Below are 23,008 nucleotides of genomic sequence, written 5' to 3'. Positions count from 1 at the left end.
CTCAGGGCGGGTTATAAATTACAACAGATAAAAACAAGAAAATGACATCTCAGTACAAACATGAATTTCAGTATTCCAGGTGGGAATTCCCTTTCTCCTTTCTCTTCCCATCATACACAAGGGAAGAAAAGGGTGGAGGAAATCTTTTGGAAAAGACTTGGAAATCTTTTATAGATGCTTATGGGTACACCTGCCACTATTGTTGTCAATTTTTTATTTCTGTTTTGTATGCGGTTAGTTTTTTGTTAAATAAAATTTTAAAAAATTCACACAAGGGGTGCAGGGTTAGTATGCACTATGTGGAAGAAAGGGGAAATGTGGGCCATGAAACACCATGTGCAGGCGAGCTTCAGCGCATCCAACAGGAAGCACAGCTGCATCTCTGACTGGGGACCAGGCACTCTACTTCAAGCATTGCTATTTGTCAAATGCCTATGACCTATTTTGCCTTGCAGGAACACAGCTGATTACATGGAACAGAACAAACATCAGTCACAGACACATTGGAAGGGAGGAGTTTTGTCTCAGTAACTATACTAAAAGTGAAATCCTAAGCAGAGTTACTGCAGTCTAAGCCCATTGAAATCAATGAGCTTAGACTGGAGTAACTCTGCTTAGGATTTCACTATGAGTCGGATCCCATGTAAAAGTTTATGGAAGAATTTGGCAGAGTAGATCTTTTCTCTCTCTTTTCCCTTTGCCCACTAGCTTGCTATTTGTCTTGGAAATCCTCTCATGAAGAAAATGCACCACAGCACTACTAGCAACCACAAAAATCTGAAATCTGGCAAAATCTTCCCTTCTCCTCTTCCACTAGGGGTTTCTTTTGTTTCCTTACTCTTCTTCTTTAATAATCGAGTATAAGACCTTGTTTTGCAAATGTAAATGTGGGTGTCTTACAATACCTGCAAGAAGTATGTATTGATTACTGATATTTTTAATCCATGTCAGATGGATACCAATTTTTTTCTGATGTAAGTAGTTAAATGGCTGTTTTATAAGTAGAATGAACAATACCATCTAGCCATGTCAATTGTTAGGAGGACGTAGGGGGATTCCGCATGATCAATTTTGATCGGACTTTCTGAGCAGTCATGCCGTGGTGGAGTCCTACGAATCCACTTCTCCCCGATTCCACACTAGACTTTTGTTTCGCACATTTCATCGGCTCAAAGTCCATCATGTGGAATTTTTGACAGGATAAAAATCGATTCCTCATCGCTTTTTCCGGGGGAAGTGTCGAATGATGCACATCTTCATTTCCACCCCCCCCAAATGTTGCTACACATAAACGTTGCATCAAACCAACACATTAGAAAAAAATTTCTCACAAAAAAAACGTTGCATCAAATAAACATATTGGATAGGCCAGAGCACTTCCCGCCGATATTGTGGAAGAGTATTGGCTATTGACATTTGGAGGGAAAATTGTTACCAATGACCCCACATCTATCTTTCCCGCTTTCTTCGTGAGCAGTGTGATTTAGTGATAGGTGTAGTGTTGAGGACGGTCTCTTTCTCCCTCCATGAAATGCCTAGACCACTAGTTGAACGCTGAAGTCCCTCCATCACACTTTCACTCTACCTCAGAAGCTGTCAGCTGTCAGCGAGCAACAAGTAACAAATTTGGCGTGTTGTAAAATGGACCCGTTATTGGTCAGCTGTTGTCATGTGACACAGGATATGTTTCTGCATAGATTTGTAGAAACGTTGCAACGTTTTTTTTTACATTTTTTTTTTTAAAAGAGGGGACGGGAAAGGGTAGTGGGTGTAGCTTAGCAAACATGATTGGCCAATCAAATTAAGTTGATTCGAAGGGCGAGAGAAAAGGGCAAGGGTGGGGAGAACATCGGATAAAGAATTCCGCATGATTAAAATCCCTAATCTGCTGCGCATGGACAAATAAGTCAGGGGAAAGCAGGATGGAAAAAAAATGGACAAAACGTGCAGTGGCTTCGAATCTGCTGCTAGGATTGCCTTCCCAGGTGTGGAAACACAAGAAAAAATCGAGGTCATTTAGAAGCTGAAGCAGGGAAAACCATTCGTGCGGAATCACCCAGGAAGGGTAGGAAAAGGCAAGATAGGGCCTGCTTTTGGCCACTACATGCTTCACTGCATTCTTCAGATGCAGACATTAATACGAGCTTTCAACCCTTCCGCCAGACCCACTGCACCTTCCTGCAATTTGAATCCCATCAAAATCTTAGAACTTTCATCTTTTTGTTTCTGCAGCTCAGGTGGTAACTTGTCATATATCTGCTTTTTCGTTCATGATAAGAGGGAAGAATGAGAAAGAGCAATTATACTCCACGAGTATGACAAGAGTCGTATAACAGCTCTGGATCTAAATTTTATTTATATGACAATATATTTTCCCTGCTCAAGCTGGATCTATGAGATCACACTGTTCTGCTTTTGTGTTATATTTTTTGTTATCAGATATGACAATGTTCTATTTTGCAGTATGAAATTCTTCTTAAATTAACTTTTGACTATGGGTAGCTTCAGTAGTTACCAGAAGTGCCCGTAAACAGACACATTAAAGTTTTTTGCTTGTGCTTACTGCGCTTCTAACTGTAATGTTCAGATGAGAAGATGTGCAAAGGAGAAGATTCAAGCAGTGCAACAGACCAGGAAAGGGAACCATTTCTCCAAAGAAGTAAAACTGTTTAAAGCATCGAATGAAATTGGTGGCTGGATACAATCTGCCCAACAGATTGACCAACTAATAACATTGTATTAAAAGGGGGGGGGGGTACAGGAGAGACAGAATCCTGAAAAATTCATTAATGAGTTGGAAATGAGTTTTTGACCCATTTCCAGTTCATTAGCGCCTTTCTGAACCCTATCCAGCATTTACAAAAGCCATTGCTGTAGTTTGCCTCAACCATTTAGACCAATTACAGACTGCAGGGAGAAGTGCTCATCTAAAAGTTAGCTTGGGGTTCATTATGCTTGCATTTCATTAGACATTCCTAATTGCTGTCAGAACTTATTTGGTTGCTTTTTGACTGCATTGTATAATTGCTAATGCTTATCGTATTCATAACACACAATTAGTGCATAAATGATGCTCTATTTGATACATTTAAAATGTAACATCACACAAGAAGCACAACACAAAAAGCAAACACAACAGAACAAACAAAACATATCAAATGATAAGAGGATTATGGTCTTGGTCTTACCTATGTTTAAACTCTTTATTTCTTTACAGAAAGGGAACAGAAAAGAAAAAAAGAGGAACAGTTAGCTGAAGAAGAGACCGTAAAGCAAACATAGCATGTGTCTTATTTTGTAAGAGGACATAGGAAAGGAAACTTCTTTTCAGCTCTAGCCTTAGGTTAATTTAGGGATGAAGCACAACAGAAGTTGTTGCAGTCACAAGATAGTTCCCTGCTGGAATAGCCCCTCAAGGCAATTTTGTACACAACTTTCTGGATCACTGAAAAACATCATGTGTAAAAATGTCCATCTTTTATACTGACAGTGAAAGGAGTTGGCGGCTGTCTGTCAGCAGGCTTGGTGAAACAGAGGCCTGACAAAAGTGAAATGTGCTAATATCTTTTCCAGTCAAACAACTGAACCAAGAGGGTGTTTTGTAACCTTGAGCACATCTCTACTCAGCAACTGGCTTTCCTCTTTGGTCCCTAGAGTTGCCATTTAGAGCAGGTTTCACTGTCAGTCTGGCATTCATTTCACATGATTTCTAAGTGATGGAAAGTGCTGTTTCATAACACAGCAACGAGATACTCTGCTTTGTAATTCAAAACTGCATTAATCAGTGTTTGTCTCTGCCATACAAGATGAGACTTCATGCAATGCCAAGGGCTATGAATACTTTATACACGTTATTTAAATTATGAGGTCACCCATTTATGGATTTTCCACAATCCAAAGATAAGCTGAGCAACCTATACTGAAGGTGGGGGTTGCACGCCTCAGAACTGATACTAGTAACTCCAGTTTCTCACATAGGTAAGCATGTTTTTAGCAAAAGGTTACAGTATAATCCATCCAGTGAAAAGGAACAGCCCTATGTGAATTATTCCAAAACTTTTTTTTCAGGTTGGTAATGAGTTTCATAAGTCACACAATTCAACTAAATAAATATATACTACTTTATTTGTACTTGTTCATGCAGAGGAACAGTCAGAATTAAACTACCTAGGGTTATGACTCTACCAAATATACAATTACATAGGATTCAAGTAGCACTTCAAAGACTAACACAATTTATATCAATGTAAGCTTTCATGTATCAGACCTCCTGCCTTCAGAGGCATGAAAGTAGGGGTGTGAGCTCCGGTCCGAAGATATATCAGAAAAAAACCTACCAGTATTTTCCAGGTATATTCAGAATCTGGCTATGTAATCAGGAATCATCATAATACCAGTGTCCTGAACTTCAGTATCTCCAGAAATATTCAGGAATATCTGGGGCCTGTGATTTAAAAATTCAAACTCTTTCCTTCACCTTTGCAGGTTTCCTGGGCAACAGGCGGAAAGCAGCTCTCACTGGCAAACAGGATCATACATTAGGGGGAGCTCTGTCTGCCCAATCATGGTGATTCTCTCATAAGATAGCTTTGTTTCAAATTCTTTCTGACCATGGACAAAAAGGATAAAAGCAGGGCCATTTCCACACGGCTTACTTCAACCTGGAATGCTGCGCAACATGCCGAAAAAAACCGGGAAGATCATGTTTTCTCGTGCAAGTTTTGTGCGATGTTGCGCAACATCGTGCAAAACTCGCGCAAGAAAACGCGATCTTCCGTTTTTTTTCGGCATGTTGCGCAGCGTTCCGGGTTGAGGTAAGCCGTGCGGAAATGGCCCAGGTCTGAGTTGTAGCTTGATTCTATTACATTGTAAAATTTCTTAGAGTGTGCCTCTGGCTGATCTGGTTTGTCTGCCTTGGAGGATTCTGGAACTGGATTACTGCCTGCTACCTGTCTGGAAATGGTTTGATCATTTTAAAATATTTTAAAATTATTATTGTTATTTCAAGTTCTGTTTTGTTTTTGATTTTTTGGTCTGGTGGGTTGTTGTGGGGGGGGGAAGGGAGGGAATAGCCTTTGTTTTCTTTCTGGTTCTTTTACAAACCTCTTTTTATTTGGTCTAGGAACTTTGGATGAGAGGGGGTGGTCTGGTGCTGTTGTTTTGAGTTTAGGCTTGTGCAGTTCATCCTTTTTCTTTTTTTGGCCTGGTGGGAATGGGTAGGGGAAGATTTGGTTTTATTTCTGACTCTTTTTAAACCTTACTCCTTGGGAAGTTAGTGTGTGTGTTTCTGTTTCATTGTCAGTGTCTTGCCATTGCCAGGTCTGGCTGGCTGCCTTTGGTACTGTCTTGCCAGGTTTGTTGTGCTGGGATTATCTGGTTTGACACTGGCTCTGTTGGGCTTATGGTGTTGGCCCTGGGTTCTATGTGGCTTCTGCATTTTTTTAGATTTGTTCTGTTTGGCTGGAAATAGTGTACCTTGCTTTAGTTGGTTCTGCTAAGATTCTCTGGTTTGACAATAGTCAAACTAAGATTTTCTGTTTTGCTTCTTAGTTCAGTTTGCATTGGGAGACTTTTGGCCAGTGGTTGCTTTGCTTGCTGTTGTGTGTTTGGTTATTCTTTGCCCTGGAGGAAACATGTAATCTCCTCCATCCTGCAATAAGAAACAATGGAGGATGGCTGGGGGCACCTTTTCAGGGGTACAAAGAATTGGATTCTTTAATCTCAATTTACTTGAAACTTGTAGGTTCTTTAGTGGACAGGCAGCACCAGGTGTGTTGCAATTCTGGTGTCACTTGATTGAAATCCAGGCACTTCAGTCCCTTGGAAAGATTCCCCATAGGGAATAATGGACCCAAAAATTTTGGAATCCAGAAAAAAACTGAATCTCAATACCAAATCAGTATTTGGGATCGGAATAACCTGGAATACCAATAATTATTTCCTCCCTGAAATCCATATAAAAAATCATTTTTCCTGGTGCACCTCCCTATGTACAACCACCAACATAACCCCACAGTAGACATGGGCACGAACCAAAAAAATTTATCAAACCAGCGGATCGTGGTTCGGTACAGACCACAATCCCGAATTCCCGAACAGCAACGACCATCTCCCGTCCCCAAACCTGGATTGTGGATCGTGGAAAACGCAGTGGGGCATGCCGCTGTTCCCAGCGATACAGGAACGGTGGCTGATGCCGGTGGCCGTTGGACCTGGCGGGCACGGGGAGGAGGCGGGGGGTCTGCCCGCTCGCTGGTGGCACCCCCCATGTGCCTGCCCGCCAGGTCAAAGTGGAGCACCTTGGTATTCCCAACGAGGGCAGGAACGTGGTTGAGGTGGGGCGAGGGGTCTGGCAGCTTGCCAGCAGCAACCCCCTTGTGCCCGCCCGACAGGCCAAAGAGGAGCGTGCTGGTATTCCCGGCGTGGGTGGGAGAGGACATGTCATTCAGATGGGGGGCCTGATCCCCCAGCAAGTGAGGGTCCTCACTCGAGGGTCCCACTGAGGAACAGAGTAGCAGCAGCCGACAGCACCCACCATCCTGCCTTGCCAGAAAGGATAGGAGGGAGAGGAGATGTCATCTGGAGGGGAAGTGAGAAGATCCACCAACAGCTGCGAGGCCTCCTCCAAAGCTCCCACTGAGCTACTCTGTGGCAGCAGGCGACAGCACTCACCTTCCTGCCTCACCAGAAAGGATGGGAGGGAGAGGACCTGTCACGCGGGGGGTAAGTGGGAAGATCCCCCTGCAACCGCCAGGCCAAAGTGGAGCATGCTGGTATTCCCGGCAGCGGGGGGGGGGGAGAGGACGTGACATTCACACGGGGCAGCCCGATCCCCCAGCTACTGGGTGTCCTCACCTGAGGCTCCAGCTTAGGACATACCCGACAGCAGCCAACAGCACCCACCTTCCTGCCTTGCCAGAAAGGATGGGAGGGAGAGGACGTGTCACGTGGGAGGGGGAAGTGGGGAGGTTCCCCTGCAACCACCAGGCCAAAGTGGAGTGCGCTGGTATTCCCAGTGGTGGAGGGGGAGAGGACGCAACATTCGCATGGGGGCAGCCCAATCCCCCAGCTACTGGGTGTCCTCACCTGAGGCTCCAGCTTAGGATATACGCACCCACCTTCCTGCCTCACCAGAAAGGAAGGGAGAGGACATGTCACACGGGGTGAAGTGGGGAGGTCCCCCTGCAACCACCAGGCCAAAATGGAGTGCTCTGGTATTCCCAGCAGGGGGGGGGGAGAGGACGCGACATTCGCAGGGGGGCAGCCTGATCCCCCAGCTACTGGGTGTCCTCGCCTGAGGCTCCAGCTTAGGACATACCCGACATCAGCCGACAGCACCCACCTTCATGCCTTGCCAGAAAGGACCAGAGTTGCAGGACACATTCCCACCCAACTGAAAGAGGTCCTGTCAGTCCCGTTTACAGGGCAGCCGCCACACTGTCAACCGACTGTATTCCTATACAACACAATCGGCTGCGCGAGCGCAACCGAGCTGTGTAACCAAGGAGGGAGCAGTAACAGGATAGTCCCTCATGTTGAAGCAGGGGCAGACCTGATCCACCGTCCTGCCTTTGCGGAATGTAGGTGATGGGCAGGACAGGAGACATTGCTTGGACGGGTCAGAGTGGTTCCTGAGAGGGGGAGACGGAAACATGACAGCAGCAGTAGCAGCAGACATCGGCCACCTTCCTGCCTTTGTGGGACGGACATGAGTCAGGGAGCCCCTTCCCCCCTGCTCAGAGGGCTCAGTGTTGGCGAAGGATAGGGGGACCGTGCAGTTTAACTATATGTGAAACAGTTCCTGAGCTGCTGCGCAAGCGCCCAAAGGAGGCTGCCATCAGCATCACCCACCTTCCTGCCTTGCCGGAAAGGAGGGGAGAGGACATGTCATTAGGAGGGGGAGGGGGAAGGTCCACCCACAGCCGTGAGGCCTCCTCCGAGCATCCCACCAAGGAACTCTTCGGCAGCAGCCAGCATCACCCACCTTCCTGCCTTTGCGGAGAGAACATGACTGGTCGTGGCGGCATTACCCATTCACCCCTGCCCAGAGGGGACAGCCACTGCTGTTGGCAGGGGCCACCGTGACGTACAATCTTATGTGCAACAGTAGTTGATCTGTCCCTCGTGGCCCAAAGCCGAAGCATCATACAGCACCTACCATCCAGCCTTCACGGAAAGGGTGTGAGGGCGAGGGACCCATTCCCCCCTGCCCAGAGGGGGCAGCATTTGCCCATGGAAAGGGGGGGGGGTACCGTGCGGTGCCACGCTAACACCAGCAGCAGCTCCTGAACTGCCCCTCATGCTCGAAAGCAGCAGCGGCAGACCTCAACCACCTTCCTGCCTTTGCGGAAAGGACATGTGACTGGTCGTGGGTCCCATTCCCCCCATGGACAGAGAGGACAGCAGGTACACATGGATAGGGGTGCACCGTGCAGCTCAAACCTGTCAAGCTCAGTGTGAGCTGCTGAGCTGCCCCGGTGGTCCAAAGTGGCAGCAGCAGACAACACCCACCTTGTTGCCCTCATGGAAAGGGTGGGAGAGACACACTCCCCCCTGCTCAGAGGGAACACCAGGTGCCCATGGAAAGGGGGGGGTTCTTCACAGTGCCACTCTCACATTGGCAACAGTGGCTGAGCTGTTCCTCTTGGCCAGAAGCAGCATCAGCTCGCAGTACGGCACCTTCCTGCCCTTGCGGAAAGGACGGAATGGAAAGAAAGGAGAGGTTGGGAGGAATCTGAGCAGATCCGGAGAGGGAGAGGTGTGAAGAGGGAAGGGGAACTTGACAGGGAGAGGAGGGCAAAGGGTCACCATCCATGGAAGCATCCATGGAGCTGGGCTGGCTACCACCCCAGGGTGGCTCAGACCCCGAGTAGGTCCAGGTCCATGGGAGGGTGCCCCAGTAGGTTGAGGTTCACCTTGATGAACGTCAACATGTCCACCAGGTCCAGGAGCAGACGTGCGTGGCGGGGACGAAGCAGGTCTCCCAGGTGGGAAAACACCCGCTCGCTTTGCACGCTGGTGGGAGGGCAGGAAAGGATGTTGGTAGTGACAATGGACAGTTCCGGCCATCGGTCCAATTTCCTTGCCCAATACTGCAACGGGTTGGCATGGGAGTGCTCAGTGGGCTCCAAAAGGTACTTGCACACGATGGCCCCCGCAGAGTCCTCCACTGGGTGGGACGTGCCCGCCATGCTGCGGCCAACCACGCTGCCCACCGACAAGGCCCACAGATCGAAGGTGTCCGTTGGGGTGGCTCTTCCCTGGTGTGGCTCTCTTCCCACCTCCTGCCCCTCGCCCACACCCTCCTCCTCCACCACCTGCCCCTTGCCGCTGCCCGGTTCGTTCTCTCCTGCCCTCTGTCTCTGGAAATGGAACACCGCTCTGCGGAGCTCCTTTTTCCAGTGCTGCATCTGACCCGCCTGCATGGCGATGCTGCCCTTGATGTGGGGGTCACAAAGGGAGGCAAGTTGGTAGGGCGCCTCGCAGCGGAGAGGATGCAGGCATTCGGCAACGCAGGCCTGGATCCTCCAGACAAAGTCCCGGACCCTGGGGAGCAGCTCTTGCCCTTGCTGGAGCTCCTGGGCCAGAAACTGGTCAAGGCAGTGGATCAGAGTGAGGACTTGACCCAGGCTGGCCTTGTAGGAGCACAAGAGCTCCGTGGTGTCCTTGAACAGTTTCAGGATCCAGGACATCTGGGCAAGGACTCTCCAGTCCACAGAGCTGAGGCCCAACTCCTCTCCCCTCCTCAGCACATCCGAAGAGGACAGGATGTCTTGCACCACGCACCTCTGCTCCACCAGACGACAGATCGTCGTAGGTGGAGTTCCAGTGGGTGGGCAGGTCCTGGAACAGTTGGTGCTCGGGGTCTCCTTCCTCCCCCTGCCTCTGGAGCAGCTCGTGGGATGTGTTGATGCTGTAGGAGAAGTGGGAAGTGATGTGACGGCAGCTGTCCAGCAGACTGCGCATCTGCAAGGTTCCCTCGTCCCAGCTGTCCCTCGGCTTGCTCTCCAGCCCGAGCACGTCCCACATCACAAGGTGCAGCTTGTGTGCCATGCACACCAGGCCCGGGAGGGATGCCTCTTTCAGGGCTGCCGACATGTTGGCTCCCGCGTCTGTGACTATGAAGCCACAGACAAACCCTTCCACCCTGAACATCCACTCCCTCAGAGCCGCCTTGGCGGTGGTGGCGATGTTCATCCCTGTGTGGACCTCGTCCATCCCCCGGGCCTGAAGGAGAACTGCCCTGTAGCCTGGGCTCAAGCGAGGCACCTTTTTACGGGTGCCAGATCTTGGCCTGGGGAGGTGGAGTTCCTCTGGTTGCCACCAGTGGGCGGTGATGGCCAGGTACCCATGATGGCAGCTGCTCCACAGGTCAGCCGTGAAGTGCACTGTTCTGCCTTGGGCGACCGACAGGTCTCTGCGCACCATGTCTCGCACTGCCTCGTACAGGGTGGGCACGACTCGATGCCCAACAGTGCGCTGTGACGGCATGGAGAACCATGGGGCAAAGTGCTGGAGCAGCAGTTGGAAGCCCACGCCCTCCACGACCGACATGGGGAAGCCTTGCAGGGCGATTGCCTGCGCCACCGCACAAACGCCCGCCTCTTGAGCCCTTGACCTCACCCTTTTCAGAGGCACCACCCCTGACCCCGATGGAACAACTTCCCCCAGGGAGGCCTGCCTGAGCCTTCCACTCCCACCAGCTGCACCCTCGGGGCAAGGCTTCTTGCTCAGGGTGCATTCTGGAGACCCTTCCATTGATCCCGGATCAGACGAGCTGGTGGCCCTCGGTCTCTTCCCGACAGATGTTTCGCTGCCCGAGGACGGAGAACAAAGGCTCGGGTGGTGCCTCTTCAGGCGCCGAGTCAGGGCCGAAGATGACAGGTGCTGCGGGTCGTTGCCCCTGCGCACCAGGCCCTCACGCACACAGCGCCGCACCACGCAGGGGTCATTACCAAGGGCCCGAAAGTGCCTCCAAACATTGAGGTTGAACCATGGCCCACTTACGGTTCCAGGGGAGGGAGGACGAAGGGTTGCTGTTGGCTGTGCCACGGTGCTAGCAACGGAAGACGGAGTGGTGGGTGGACTGCAGGCAGGGACAGCACCACCGGTAGTTTGGGATGGGGACAGGCTGGAGGTTTCCTTGAACCCAAACCATTCCTCCAAGGATCCCTCGGCCTCCTCCTCCCCCAAAATTTTTAGGAGTTCCTCTTCCGCCGCCAGCAAGACCTCTTTGGCCTCCTCCACAGCCTCAACTGGTGATTTTGGGGGAGCGGGAGTCTCTGCTGCTCCAGAGCCTGCACAGCACTGCTTCCCGTGCTGCAACCGGGACAATCTCTGCACTTCCCCCCACAACCACTCTTGTCCCCCACCCAGAGCCTCATAGTGCCAGCAAACAACCACTGAGGAGAAGGAGATGACACTGAGAGCCCTCAGCTGAGGTGCCCACAAAGCTTGGCAGCAGCTCTGGCACCAGCGAGAAGGGGGGACTAGAGCCCTAGCCCACGACTCCCACAGACCTGAACAGATCAGGCACTAATGTGAGCCCTCAGCCAAGGTACCCACTGAGCTTGGCCCCAGGGCCTGGCAGCAGCCCTGGCACCAGAGGGAAGGAGGGACTAGAGCCCTAGCCCACCACTCCCACACACCTGAACCTATCAGGCTCTGATCAATAATAATGTGAGCCCTCAGCCGAGGTGCCCACTGAGCTTGGCCCCAGAGCCAGGCAGCAGCCCTGGAACCAGAGGAGATAGATCCCTATCCCCCAAAGCCAAGCTCAATTGTACTCTCTCAGACTCTCTCCCCAAAGCCTAGCAAGTGGCAAGCAAGAGCTCTGTCCCAGTCTACTGCTAGCAGAAAGTGAAACCCAGCCTGGGAGCCCATGGCTATTTATAAGCATGGGTCCCATTCAGCAACACAGGAGGTCTGTGTTTGGCCATCAGAGCTGACTATCAGAGTTTGCAGGGATGAGATTGGAGTGCCCATGGCTACAGAACACCCCTTTCCCCCTCCCTCCCCTGGGTGTCTTCTCCCAACTTGTAACTGCTTTGCAACTCCGTGGTTGGAAGGAAGCCCTGCTCATCAAGGAAAGCTGGGCTTCCATTTGGGTTTCCAGGGCAACAGAAGGAGGGCAGACAGAGCTCAGGCATTCCCCTGGCTCCATTGCCAGGGGAATAGATTGCTGGCGCCTGAGTGTCTGGATTCCCGAACCGAGCCCGAACGCCATGATCCAGGCCTCTCCCAACTGCTGGATCGTTGGCCGTGGCCGATCACGATCTGCCGGGTAACGATCGCGCAATCGCCGTTTTCGTGGGTTTTTGATGCTTGTAATGCAGTTCATGCCCATCTCTACCCCACAGTATATTAAAACAAGAGCCCACTGTCAACATGTCTCACAAAAGCTTAAGAAATAAACTGAAATAAATTTTGCTAGTCTTTTAGGTGCTACTTGACTTTTGTGAACTTTTGTTTCAACAGACTCACATTTTTGGATTTATTGCTAAATACACAGTTATTGATGCAGTTATTGTCACTACAGAAAAAACAAATTTCAAGATGGCATAAACTGAAATAGTGCATTTTAAAAATATGATTGCTTATTGTTTTGGTCTTAAGCCTAATGGCTGAAGAGCAATTTATTTTTATGAAGTTTATAAGCCACAGTATAAGCCATTTATCTTTTCATTAAACCTGCTTTTTGCTTGGAATCCAGTCCCTTTAGTTACTCTTACCCATGCCACTAGAAAATCAAAAGGGGGTAGATTTAGGACCCATTCTTTTCTGGGCATAGAGAGTTGAACTTGAACCTAGAGGACCTGTCTATATGTCACTGCCACTGACAGCACTTTCAACCTATTCCACCCACCCCCCACCCCCGGATCAAAATTATTATAAGAGTGACTTATCTTGAAAGACTATTGTGAGACAAAACCACATTCCCATATGATGCTGCCTTACTCTGATGGCCAAACTACATGGTATGTTTGAGCAAATCACCTTGCAAATAAAAAATGAGAATGCAGGATGCCAGCCTCAACAGAGGCCTTAACACCAGCTAAAGCTTACCACCTCTGCTTTTTTCTTCCTCTTCAGTTCTTTTTTCCATATCTTTTTCTCCCTTCTCTTCTTTCCTTCCCTTTATCTTTATATCTCCCTCATATTTTCCTAACAACCTCCTTCCTCTCCTTTACCTTGCTTTTCCTAGTCCTCTGTTCTTCACTCCAACTCATTCTTTTTTCTTCCCTCTTCTTCTCACCTCTGCATTTTTTCATCAAATTAGCCATCTCTTACTTCCTTCTCTCCTTTTATCAGATCCCTCTTTTTCTCCTACTCTTTTATCATCTCTAAAGTACTTCCCCAAATGACACACATTCTCTTCTAGTAGTTGGGAGAGACTGTTTTATACTCATGTTTACTTCTGTTTATCTCTACACATCTTGCATTGGGGGGAAGTAACCTATCTGATTCTGGATGGCTTGCATGGAGGGATGGTGAGCTAAACTGCTACTTGATTTCCTGTTGCAATCCCTGGAGGAAGGAATAATCATTCCTAAGAGCCAACTTTCCATCCAAAGGGACTTAAGGGACAGAGCCTCAATTACACACAGTGGGGAGTGCCATACTCCTTCTTCCTGACGGTTTTTATTTTTAATGAAAGGCAGCTGTGGGATGCTGAAATTAGGAACAGAGGCTCAATGGGAAAAGGGACTGATTTACCCTTTGTCTTCCTGTCATGTATTTCTTCAGTACATGGCCCTGTAAATTTTCCTCTGCTGCAAGAAAAGTAGCTAAGGAGGTAATTTGGAACACACTAATGGCTGTAAAGGTAAAAGGTGAGCCTCCCCCCCCCCCCGCCCGATTACTAGACTTCATCTCTTGATTTCACCTATGTGAATACTCCAGCTTTTAACTTTACTAGTACTCCAAATCAATCAATTAGAAAGCACCTGGAAAGCAACTTCATATAGACACTGATTCAACAGTAATTCCGCATCTAAGCTATTCAGTTATGATCATTCATGAAGCTGTAACTGTGTGGAGCGCTAATGGCTAAAAGTAACAATAACTGAAGCTATAAAGGTAGAACAGATAAGACATTTGCAACCCAGCCTACAACAGCAGAATTACCTTAATTCCAAAATGCTGGTAACATTTCTTGAGGGAAAAATGCGTCGAATGTAATTAAAATCCCCAACAAAGAGGCTTCCATCAATTCCTACAGCAAGTGCCACAGGGGCCAGAAGTTTGTTTCCTTCTGCAAGTCCATTACAGCTTGGGCAAGAGATACTCCTCCTCCGACCATTACCCATGATGCTGGTGATCACAGCTGGCTGTTGAGTAAGAAACTGATTCTCTCCACTGCCTTTGTGCAGAATACCTAACAATGAATAGAAAACCAAGATTAAATATACAATTTAAAATCCTGATCTTGTTCTTAACACTTGATTGAGCATGGTCTTGTAACTGTAATGCTGACGTAGTGCATGCAGTTCTCTATTTTTAATGGATCCCATTGTTCTGATGTAGCTACATGGCAGATCAGCCATTTCTACAACAATGTTCCATAGCTGCTGTTTTCATCGGTTTAACTATATTACCACTGCAGTATGGCCATGCAATACTCAGCTAAGAGAGCCACAGCATGTATCACAGATAGCTAAGTTACACAAAAATAGTCAGGGATCTGCAATGTGGCACCCATGGGTGCTGTGGCATCTTCTGACACCTTTCCTGGAGTGATTTCAGAAAGTGGGAGTGGGTAGGTGGGGCTTTTTATCAGCAGGGCTTCTGATTGGCTATTGAAGATCTTGATTGCTTTTGCACATTTTTAAAAGTTGCTTTGGCAGCAGCTGCCACCATAACACAAAGTTCTTATCTAAATGACTAAAGGGAAATTCTGTGCATGCAAAAAAATATTTTAAAACAATATGTACATTTTAAAAGACATCTTGTTAAACTGAGTATCTCCCTGAAATGTTAAAGAGTTACTATTATAGTTATGCATAATCTTACTCCTTGACATTTTGTGGTAGGGATGTACACACAAAAAATCTGAATTCCAAATTGATTCTCTAATTCGGTTCGACTATATCAAAAAAATTCGGCCATTGTTTTCTATGGGGAAATCACTCTGGCGGCTATCTGGTGGGTTGGGTTGGGTTATTTTTCAACCGAGTTTGACCAGATTTGGAGAGAACCTACTCCTGACATTTCTCTAAAGACCCCTCATATGTCAAGAAGATTGGACCCCAGGGGGCAATTTTATTGCCCCCCAAAGAAGGTACGCACAGCTCTCCATTATTCCCTATGGGAGAAAATATTACATTGGTTCTGGGGGAATTCCATTCTCTGGCTTCAGTTTGGTTTGGTGAAATGGATGTGGTTCTCTGATGTGATGTTGGTTCCCTTGTTTCCCTTTGGTTCTGGGGGATTCCATGCCCTTGCTTCAGTTTGTTTCTGTTGAGTTTTCTCTGGGATGAGCTTAGCTTGCATTTGGGAGTGTGCCTTAGTTATGGCAGTCTTGCCTCAGTGTGTTTTTGCAATGGGAGTTTGTTTTTTTCTCATAGGAAACAATGGAGTGGCTGGGGGTACTTTGTTCAAGGGCCATTGAACTGGCCCCTGGGGTCCAATCTTCATGAAACTTGGGAAGTCTTTAGAGGACAGTCAGGAGTAGGTCTCTTGTAAATTTTGGGAGTTTGCTTAAAAAATGCCACATCCACTCTGCCAGATAGCTCCCAGATATTTTTCCTCAAAGGGAATAATGGAGAATGGGGGGCATCTTCTTTGGAAGCCCATAAAACTGACCACCTGGGGACCAATCCATGAAACTTGAGGGATCTTTAGAGGATAGTCAGGAGTAGGTTCTATCCAAATTTGGTGAAGTTTGGTTGAAAAATTACACACACACACCCCAGCCCACTGGATAGTCCCCAGACTGATTTTCCCATAGAAAACCATGGCAAATTTGGCAAAAATTTGGAATACCTAGTTTTTGATTCGGAATACCCAGATTTTACTGAATCAGCCAACGTTCGGTATTTTAATCCAAATTCTGAACTGAACTGCACACTCCTATTGTATGTATGTATGTATGTATGTATGTATGTATGTATGTATGTATGTATGTATTCCGCCTTTCTCACTGAGACTCAACGCGGATTACATAGTGTGAGATTAGTACAATTAGTGGCAAGGACAAGGGCAGGTATTTCCATACAGTGTCAAGAACATTTCCATAAACAATGTCATAGGGTAAATGAATACAGTTTCAAGAACATTTCCATTAACAATGTCATAGGGTAAAAGAATATAAGTTTATAAAGATATAGTATTAGCAAGGATCCAGTATGGGGTTGAGGAATTGCTGAAACAAAACATAACAATGTCATAGGGTAAAAAATATAAGTTTATAAAGATATAGTATTAGCAAGGATCCAGTATGGGGTTGAGGAATTGCTGAAACAAAACATAATAAATTCTAGGAATTACATTGAACAACATAAAGCGCAGGTAGGATATAGGAGTACATATTTAAAGCAACAGATAATATGTAAGGCAACATAATGGTGAAATCTATGGTTTCTAACTCATTAGCAAAACGTCTGGGATCCCTTTCCTACAATACCACCCTCCTAGCTGAGAAAAAAAGGCTTTTTTGAATAATTCAGTTTTGCATTGTTTGTGGAAAGCCAGGAGGGTGGAGGCTCTCCTGACCACCTCAGGCAGGCCATTCCATAGGGTAGGGGCCACCACAGAGAAAGCCCGTGTACGGGCTGCTGTTGATTTCGCCCATGTATAGGCCGGCACCTGCAAGAGACCCTATTCTGATGAGCGAAGCTGCCGTGGAGGGACATAGGGAGAGATGTGGTCCCGTAGGTATGCTGGACCAAGGCCGTGAAGGGCTTTATATGTAATAACCATTACCTTGAAATGAGCATGGTAACTGATAGGTAGCCAATGGAGTGACCGTAGGATGGGAGTGATGTTCAAGCTCTTGCTCGCTCCTGATAATAGTCGAGCCTCAGCATTGTGCACCAATTGGAGCCTCCTAGTTAACTTAGATGGGAGACCAATGTATAATGCATTACAATAGTCGAGTTTTGATGTTACCATAGCATGTATCCAGGTGGCCAGGTCGGCCATGTTGAGATAAGAAGCCATTTTCCAGGCTAGAGTGAAATTGTAGTAAGCGTTTTTTCCAGCTGCCTTAACTTGTTTTTCTAGTGGTAATGCTGGATCCAGTATAATCCCTAGGCTCTTCATCGAGTCTGCAAGGGTCAAACGAACTCCAATGAAGGTGGGGAGTACAATGTTTTTCAAGATCTTTGATTTCCCAACAAGCATCACTTCAGTCTTGTCTGGGTTCAATTTTGTTATTTTTCAGCCATTTTACTATGGCTGTCAGGCAGCGATCTAAGATTTCTACTGCATCCTGCGGGGACCTGGATAGCGAGATACAGAGTTGGGTGTCATCTGCATACTGATGACATCCAGCTCCATAGCTGCGAATGAGTTCTCCTAAAGATTTTACGTAGAGGTTGAATAACATGGGAGACAAGATTGCGCCCTGCGAGACCCCACAAGATCATTCTCATTCTGGAGATAGCTGATCTCCGATGGCAACCCTTTGAGTCTGTTCCATGAGAAACGATTTAAACCAGTCCAAGGCACATCCTTTGATGCCCACTTCTGTTTCTAAACGCCTCAATAGGATGGCATGGTCTACCGTGTCAAAGGCTGCAGACAGATCCAGGAGGAGCAATAAGGAGGCGTGGCCTTTGTCTATATTTAGATGGAGATCATCCACTAACGCTACTAGTGCTGTCTCTGTCCCATGCCCTGGTCTGAATCCAGACTGGAAAGGGTCTAGAGCACTAGAGTTTTCCAAGAAGATCTATTTTGTGGTTGGCTGTGCTTCTTGTGTAGTTGCATCATGTGCAACTCTATGTCAGAATTGCAAAGACACTCATAGGCTTAAAAGGTTGGGACACCTGAAACAGTGTATTTAATATAAGAGTAACTGACAATGCCGTTCTAAGCATATTCACAGTTCATGGGCTTAGAAAGTTTTAATTCTGTTTAGACTTGCACTGTAAGAGTCTTAGTATTGACATTATGTTCCTAAATCTGGTATAGTCATCTCCCTCACATTTTCCACTTAGTGGGTTTCTTTCAGACCCACTGTTTGCAGTCCAAAGTAATACACTGCAAGCAAGTGCTATTCTTAAAGGTTAATTTCAGGAGAGCTACAGAAGGTCCCAACATATTCTAGAAATAAGAAAACACAACGACAAGGAGCTGAGAAAATGAAAATATTATGATTGTTCAACTGGATATGTCATTCTGTAGTAGTAGTAGCAATGTGGAATCATTGATCTTCTTTACAGGACTTCTAATGCACTTCTATCAAAAGGTCAGATCACATCTATAATTACTTAGCATCAGCAATGCTGTAATATCAGGTACTCTCAGACTATTCATTATTCACGGAGTTCCCGCAAAATGACCACTATTAGCAAATCAGAAATTAGATCGTATGTATGGTCTGTTCTCATGTTTGCCTCTAGAATGATTACTGCTGTTTCTGTGGACTCATAGCCACAAGTATCATATGGTTTAGAATACAGGCCCATAGCACATACAGTACTCTGCATACATTTCATGCATTCACAGTGACATATTAAAAGTCAATACACATAAAGTAAACTACCTTTATACGTGGTATTATTCAAATGTCAGTACAAGCACTGTCTAATATTCTGGAGACAATTAGGAGGATGGGCAATGATGAAAATTCTTTAACTTACCACTTTTTATGTTAAGCACATGATGCTTATCTAAAGACCAGCCCCCTAGATTTGAGGGGTCAAGTTCAAATGCTTGCAGCAGAGCGGTCCTTTTCTCCCATAAAATTAGACTGGGACAGGTTTCGTACTCATATCCCACAGATACTGAAAAAATATTAATAATCAGTAGATTTGAAGGATTTGTCACCTGCTACAAAATACTGCTTTATTCTACAATATTACATTCAGATAGTTGACTTCATTTGACCCTGAAACGTGATTCACTTGTACTCAGGACGGAGAACTGTAGGTCCTCATATTTTTAACACGAATTATTGAATGATGAGAAAATGGGGGTAAAGGCTGCTATAAAAAGCCAATTCAGTTTTTAATTAGCCTGCTGTATTCAGCCCTAGCTATATGTAATATATGACTCAGTGCTGTAAATACATTGCTATTTTTTTACAAGAAATTGTAGAAAGCAGCACAGTGCAAATATATGATAAGATACACTGGCTATATGTCAGTGACATAACAGTAGATGGGGGATGCTCTTATCTTGGAGGCATTCAGAAAAATATTAAACCTCCAGGGACATCTGAGGGATTTGTTGTCAAACTGACTTTGCACTTACTCCAATTTAGTATGAATCCACTTATTGTTTACCATAATGGTTATGGATTCTGAAGAAGGCTTCAGAGCAAATATGTAAGGTGTTGATGCAGATGAGCATTTTAAATTTTGTGGACATTCACTGTGAAGGAGGACATGTCTCCTTTATACCTCAGAATTTCTGGCAGAAACAGAAGGACACAGGAATGTTTGGGCAGAACAAACTGGTAGAGAAGGTTATCTCTTGGCCAAATCTTAAACAAATGACATTTTATAAAAGTTCAATTTAATGTCATGGACGGAAACAAGAATGATACTAATGGACTAAAAATCTAAATAGGGTCTCTTCACATATCATGTGGTATGTGTAAAATACGTATTTACCACTACACATGCACATGGCAGGGACCCATGACCAATGCCAATTTTCTAGCATGGGTAAGATACACATAGCAGTAAACAGAGTGTTTATTGTACACGTGTAAAATGTGTAACCTATGAAAGATTTTTTAAAACAACAGTATATTTCTATTAGACAGGCAATGTGTTACACTGCACAGGGCATTTTTTTAGACCAACCTACCTATAACCACAAAGCAACAGGAGCCCCTCTTCCTCACCATGCAGAGAGCTTGCCATGTGAACGGACTCCTCTGCATAAGTGGCTGTTTATATACTTAGTGCATTTTAATCCTATTCTTCATCCAGACTAATCAAGTACATGATTCTCTCTTCAACTCAGCAAGCTTCCTATATGGATGGAGATTTAAAGCCCAATTTCACTTATACCACACTGGCACTGATTATGTGGTTTGCATAAGTCTACCCCTCAAAAATAGTTAGGGAAGATCATTCAACCAGGCCTCACACAAAGAATTTGATTCATACTGTTCCACCATCCTACTGCATTGCTGCCTTTAGCTAATAAATATATACTTTCTTGTTTTCCTTCCTAGTTAAGACTTAGAGCCAAGCTACAAGTGACGCCTGACACAGGTTGGACACTTGTCAGCTTCCCTCAAGTTTTGATGGAAAATGTAGGCATCCTAGTTTTACAGCTTGGCTCTCCATTACAGCTGCAAGACCAGAATGCCTACATTTCTCATCAAAACTTGAGGGAAGCTGACAAGTGTCCAACCTGTGTCAGGCGTCACCTGTAGCTTGGCTCTTAGGACAATTCCCTTGCTGCTCTGCCACTGTGTTTTCTAAAGTACATGGTAACACTTTATAAAAGAGAATTGGTATGACCTCAGCCTATCAGTAGTTTATGATCGAGTCCAGTGGCACCTTAGAGACCAACAAGGTTTTCAGAATGTAAACTTCCAAGAATCAGAGCTCTGACTCTCAAAAGCTTACACTCTGAAAATCTCTTTGGTCTCTAAGGTGCCACTGGACTCAAATCCTGCTGTTCTCAGGCAGTCCAACATGGCCACCCACTATGTGTAACCCTGGTTTCTATTTCTAATGGCAACTATATATCCTAGAATGTAGGGTGCTAGAGGTTACTAGAGAGCTAGAAAACATTTCTGACATGTGCTGTGAAGAGGCTAAGGTCACTTAACATAGTATGTCTACTATTAGCACTGGCTGTGAAACTTTTTACTGTGCACCAGTTGTTAGCACTACAGTCAGCACTTAAAAGTTGTATAGTCTGAAACCAATAACATACCTACAGCATCTGAGAGCCCATAAACCTTCTGACCGTAGGCATCAGTTTTGTCCCAAATAAATGTATAGGCCAAGTTGGGGGATGCTTGGAATGACTTTTGAAAGAGATGCCCTTCTACTGCTACCATGAGATGAACTTTAATTAAATTCAGAGGTACAAGAGTCTGTGTCATGGTGATCTTAAGCAAAGATTTGTATCCAGCAGTACGGGAACTCAGATAGCAGAGTTTTGTGTTGGAGCCCGGGACTTCAATTTCTTCATGAAGAACCTGAATAAGAACACAGACTGCACATTAAACGTAGATCTTGTAAAAGGGATTTGTTTAGCTCATGGGTCTTATTTACAGATTAATGACTTTTTACTGCTGGGAAGTTTTAGCATGGCCTGCCTGCAGTGACACAATTTAGGTTATGATTTCTGGATTAATAATGCTTTGGCCACTGTTATACTTTCTTTTAAAAACTACACTGTTAGCAAAAGTGTAAATAAGAACCACAGGTTTTATTGCTAGTTATATGCAAGAGGGCCACAAGAGGCTGTAATTATATGAACCTGCAACTTCCACTGACAATCAGCATAAAGCAATAGGGATGCCCAAACAGAACAACCAGCATAATAATAATGGCAATGTAGATCATTAAAGAACCCCTTATCATCTATATATCCTTGCCCAGAGGAAGAAAAACAAGTTTGCTTTTATTTGCATGTACAAAGCTTTTTTCATAAGGAGAGACAAACTAGATGTGGTGCCAGCAGATCTATTTGTTTAAACTCAGGTCTGCAACAATTGTGTACACAGCAGGAAGTGAGGTGTGTGTGTGTGTGTGGGGGGGTCAGTTTACTAGAGCAAAGGATTCCACTTCCTACCTATATCCCTTTCATTGGCTTTCTTCCAAATCTAGAGACAAACTATAAGTGGTTAGGTTTCACTGGTGAGGAGGGGTCATCAGCTCCTGCCCAACGAACCCCTTTTGCTGTCAAAATCAGTCTTTTATTACCTTTTATTAGGACCAACCAAATTGAGCAAAACATTGTGCAAGCTTTCAAGCTCACAAGAGCTCTTCATCAGGTTAGGTGTTACAAAATTTTAAAAAGGGAGAAGGAGTAGAAGGCAGATTATTCTGGCTACAATGTTAGGGTCTGACCTTGCATGCATTCACTGTGATACCATCTAGTCTGATCTAGTTTGCCCCACATTTTGATCTCTGGTACAGTAATGAGATAAAGCTGGAGAAAGCTTAAGGTATTCAAAAGAAAGATGAATAGGGTTAAATTAGCATAATTGACCCACCCATCCTCAGCCCTTTTACTGAGAGCATTTCTGATAATTAACTTCCAAACACATCTAAAAGATGCAAAGGCAGAATCAGGTTCAAAATATTGGAACTGCATATTTTTTGTCAGAAATAGATTGAATCTGATGTATAAGTTGGATCAAGAGCCATACACACCAGGGATTCTCCTTTCCTTTTATTGGCTATTGGGGAGAGATGTTTTTTTGCCTACCTTGCATTGTGTACATGGGTTATAGTAATTGGCTTTGGCAGAGCTGTAAATAGGTTGGTCATTGGCAGGATAGAGTTGGGAAAAGGGAGCGGGCCAGTGAGCACACCTGGCACATCCCCATTAGTGGGGACGTGGGGTCTGTCAGGATCGGCTGGTGGGCTTCATGACGACCAGCCGAGAGGGCAGACTGCTGCTGGGACCCCTTGCACAAGTCCTTCCCTTGGATTTCATGGCAGAATGGTTGAAGCTTTAAGGGGGGAACCATTTGCCTGGCTGGCTGGGTTGTAGCCATGTGCATGGATGGCTCACACCCAAGGCAGCGGGACTTACCTAGACAGGTCAAGATGGCAGTCCTGGCGTGGACACCAGGGCTTGAGCTGTACCACAGTTAGAGCCTTTGCCATATTGTCAGTTATGTTGTATGTTAAATAAAAAA

General features: G+C 45.9%; 1 protein-coding gene across 10 annotated transcripts in view; it reads right to left on the bottom strand.

Moving 5' to 3' along the window:
* The window catches only part of TENM2 (teneurin transmembrane protein 2), a 1,076,616-nt gene that overhangs the window by 43,428 nt on the left and 1,010,180 nt on the right, over positions 1–23,008 (bottom strand). For 8 of the 10 annotated variants that reach the window (XM_054977125.1, XM_054977124.1, XM_054977117.1 and 5 more), the window contains 4 exons: positions 21,067–21,334; positions 18,807–18,950; positions 14,128–14,377; positions 3,189–3,209 (listed from right to left, as the gene is read on the bottom strand). In XM_054977125.1, coding sequence (XP_054833100.1) covers positions 3,189–3,209; positions 14,128–14,377; positions 18,807–18,950; positions 21,067–21,334 — 683 coding nt within the window. The remainder of the gene's footprint in view (positions 1–3,188; positions 3,210–14,127; positions 14,378–18,806; positions 18,951–21,066; positions 21,335–23,008) is intronic. The other 2 variants (XM_054977126.1, XM_054977127.1) reach the window with 1 other exon arrangement.

The sequence above is a fragment of the Eublepharis macularius genome, chromosome 4, assembly GCF_028583425.1.
Source record: "Eublepharis macularius isolate TG4126 chromosome 4, MPM_Emac_v1.0, whole genome shotgun sequence".
Taxonomy (NCBI): domain Eukaryota; kingdom Metazoa; phylum Chordata; class Lepidosauria; order Squamata; family Eublepharidae; genus Eublepharis; species Eublepharis macularius.
This window is presented reverse-complemented; position numbering and strand designations above follow the sequence as displayed.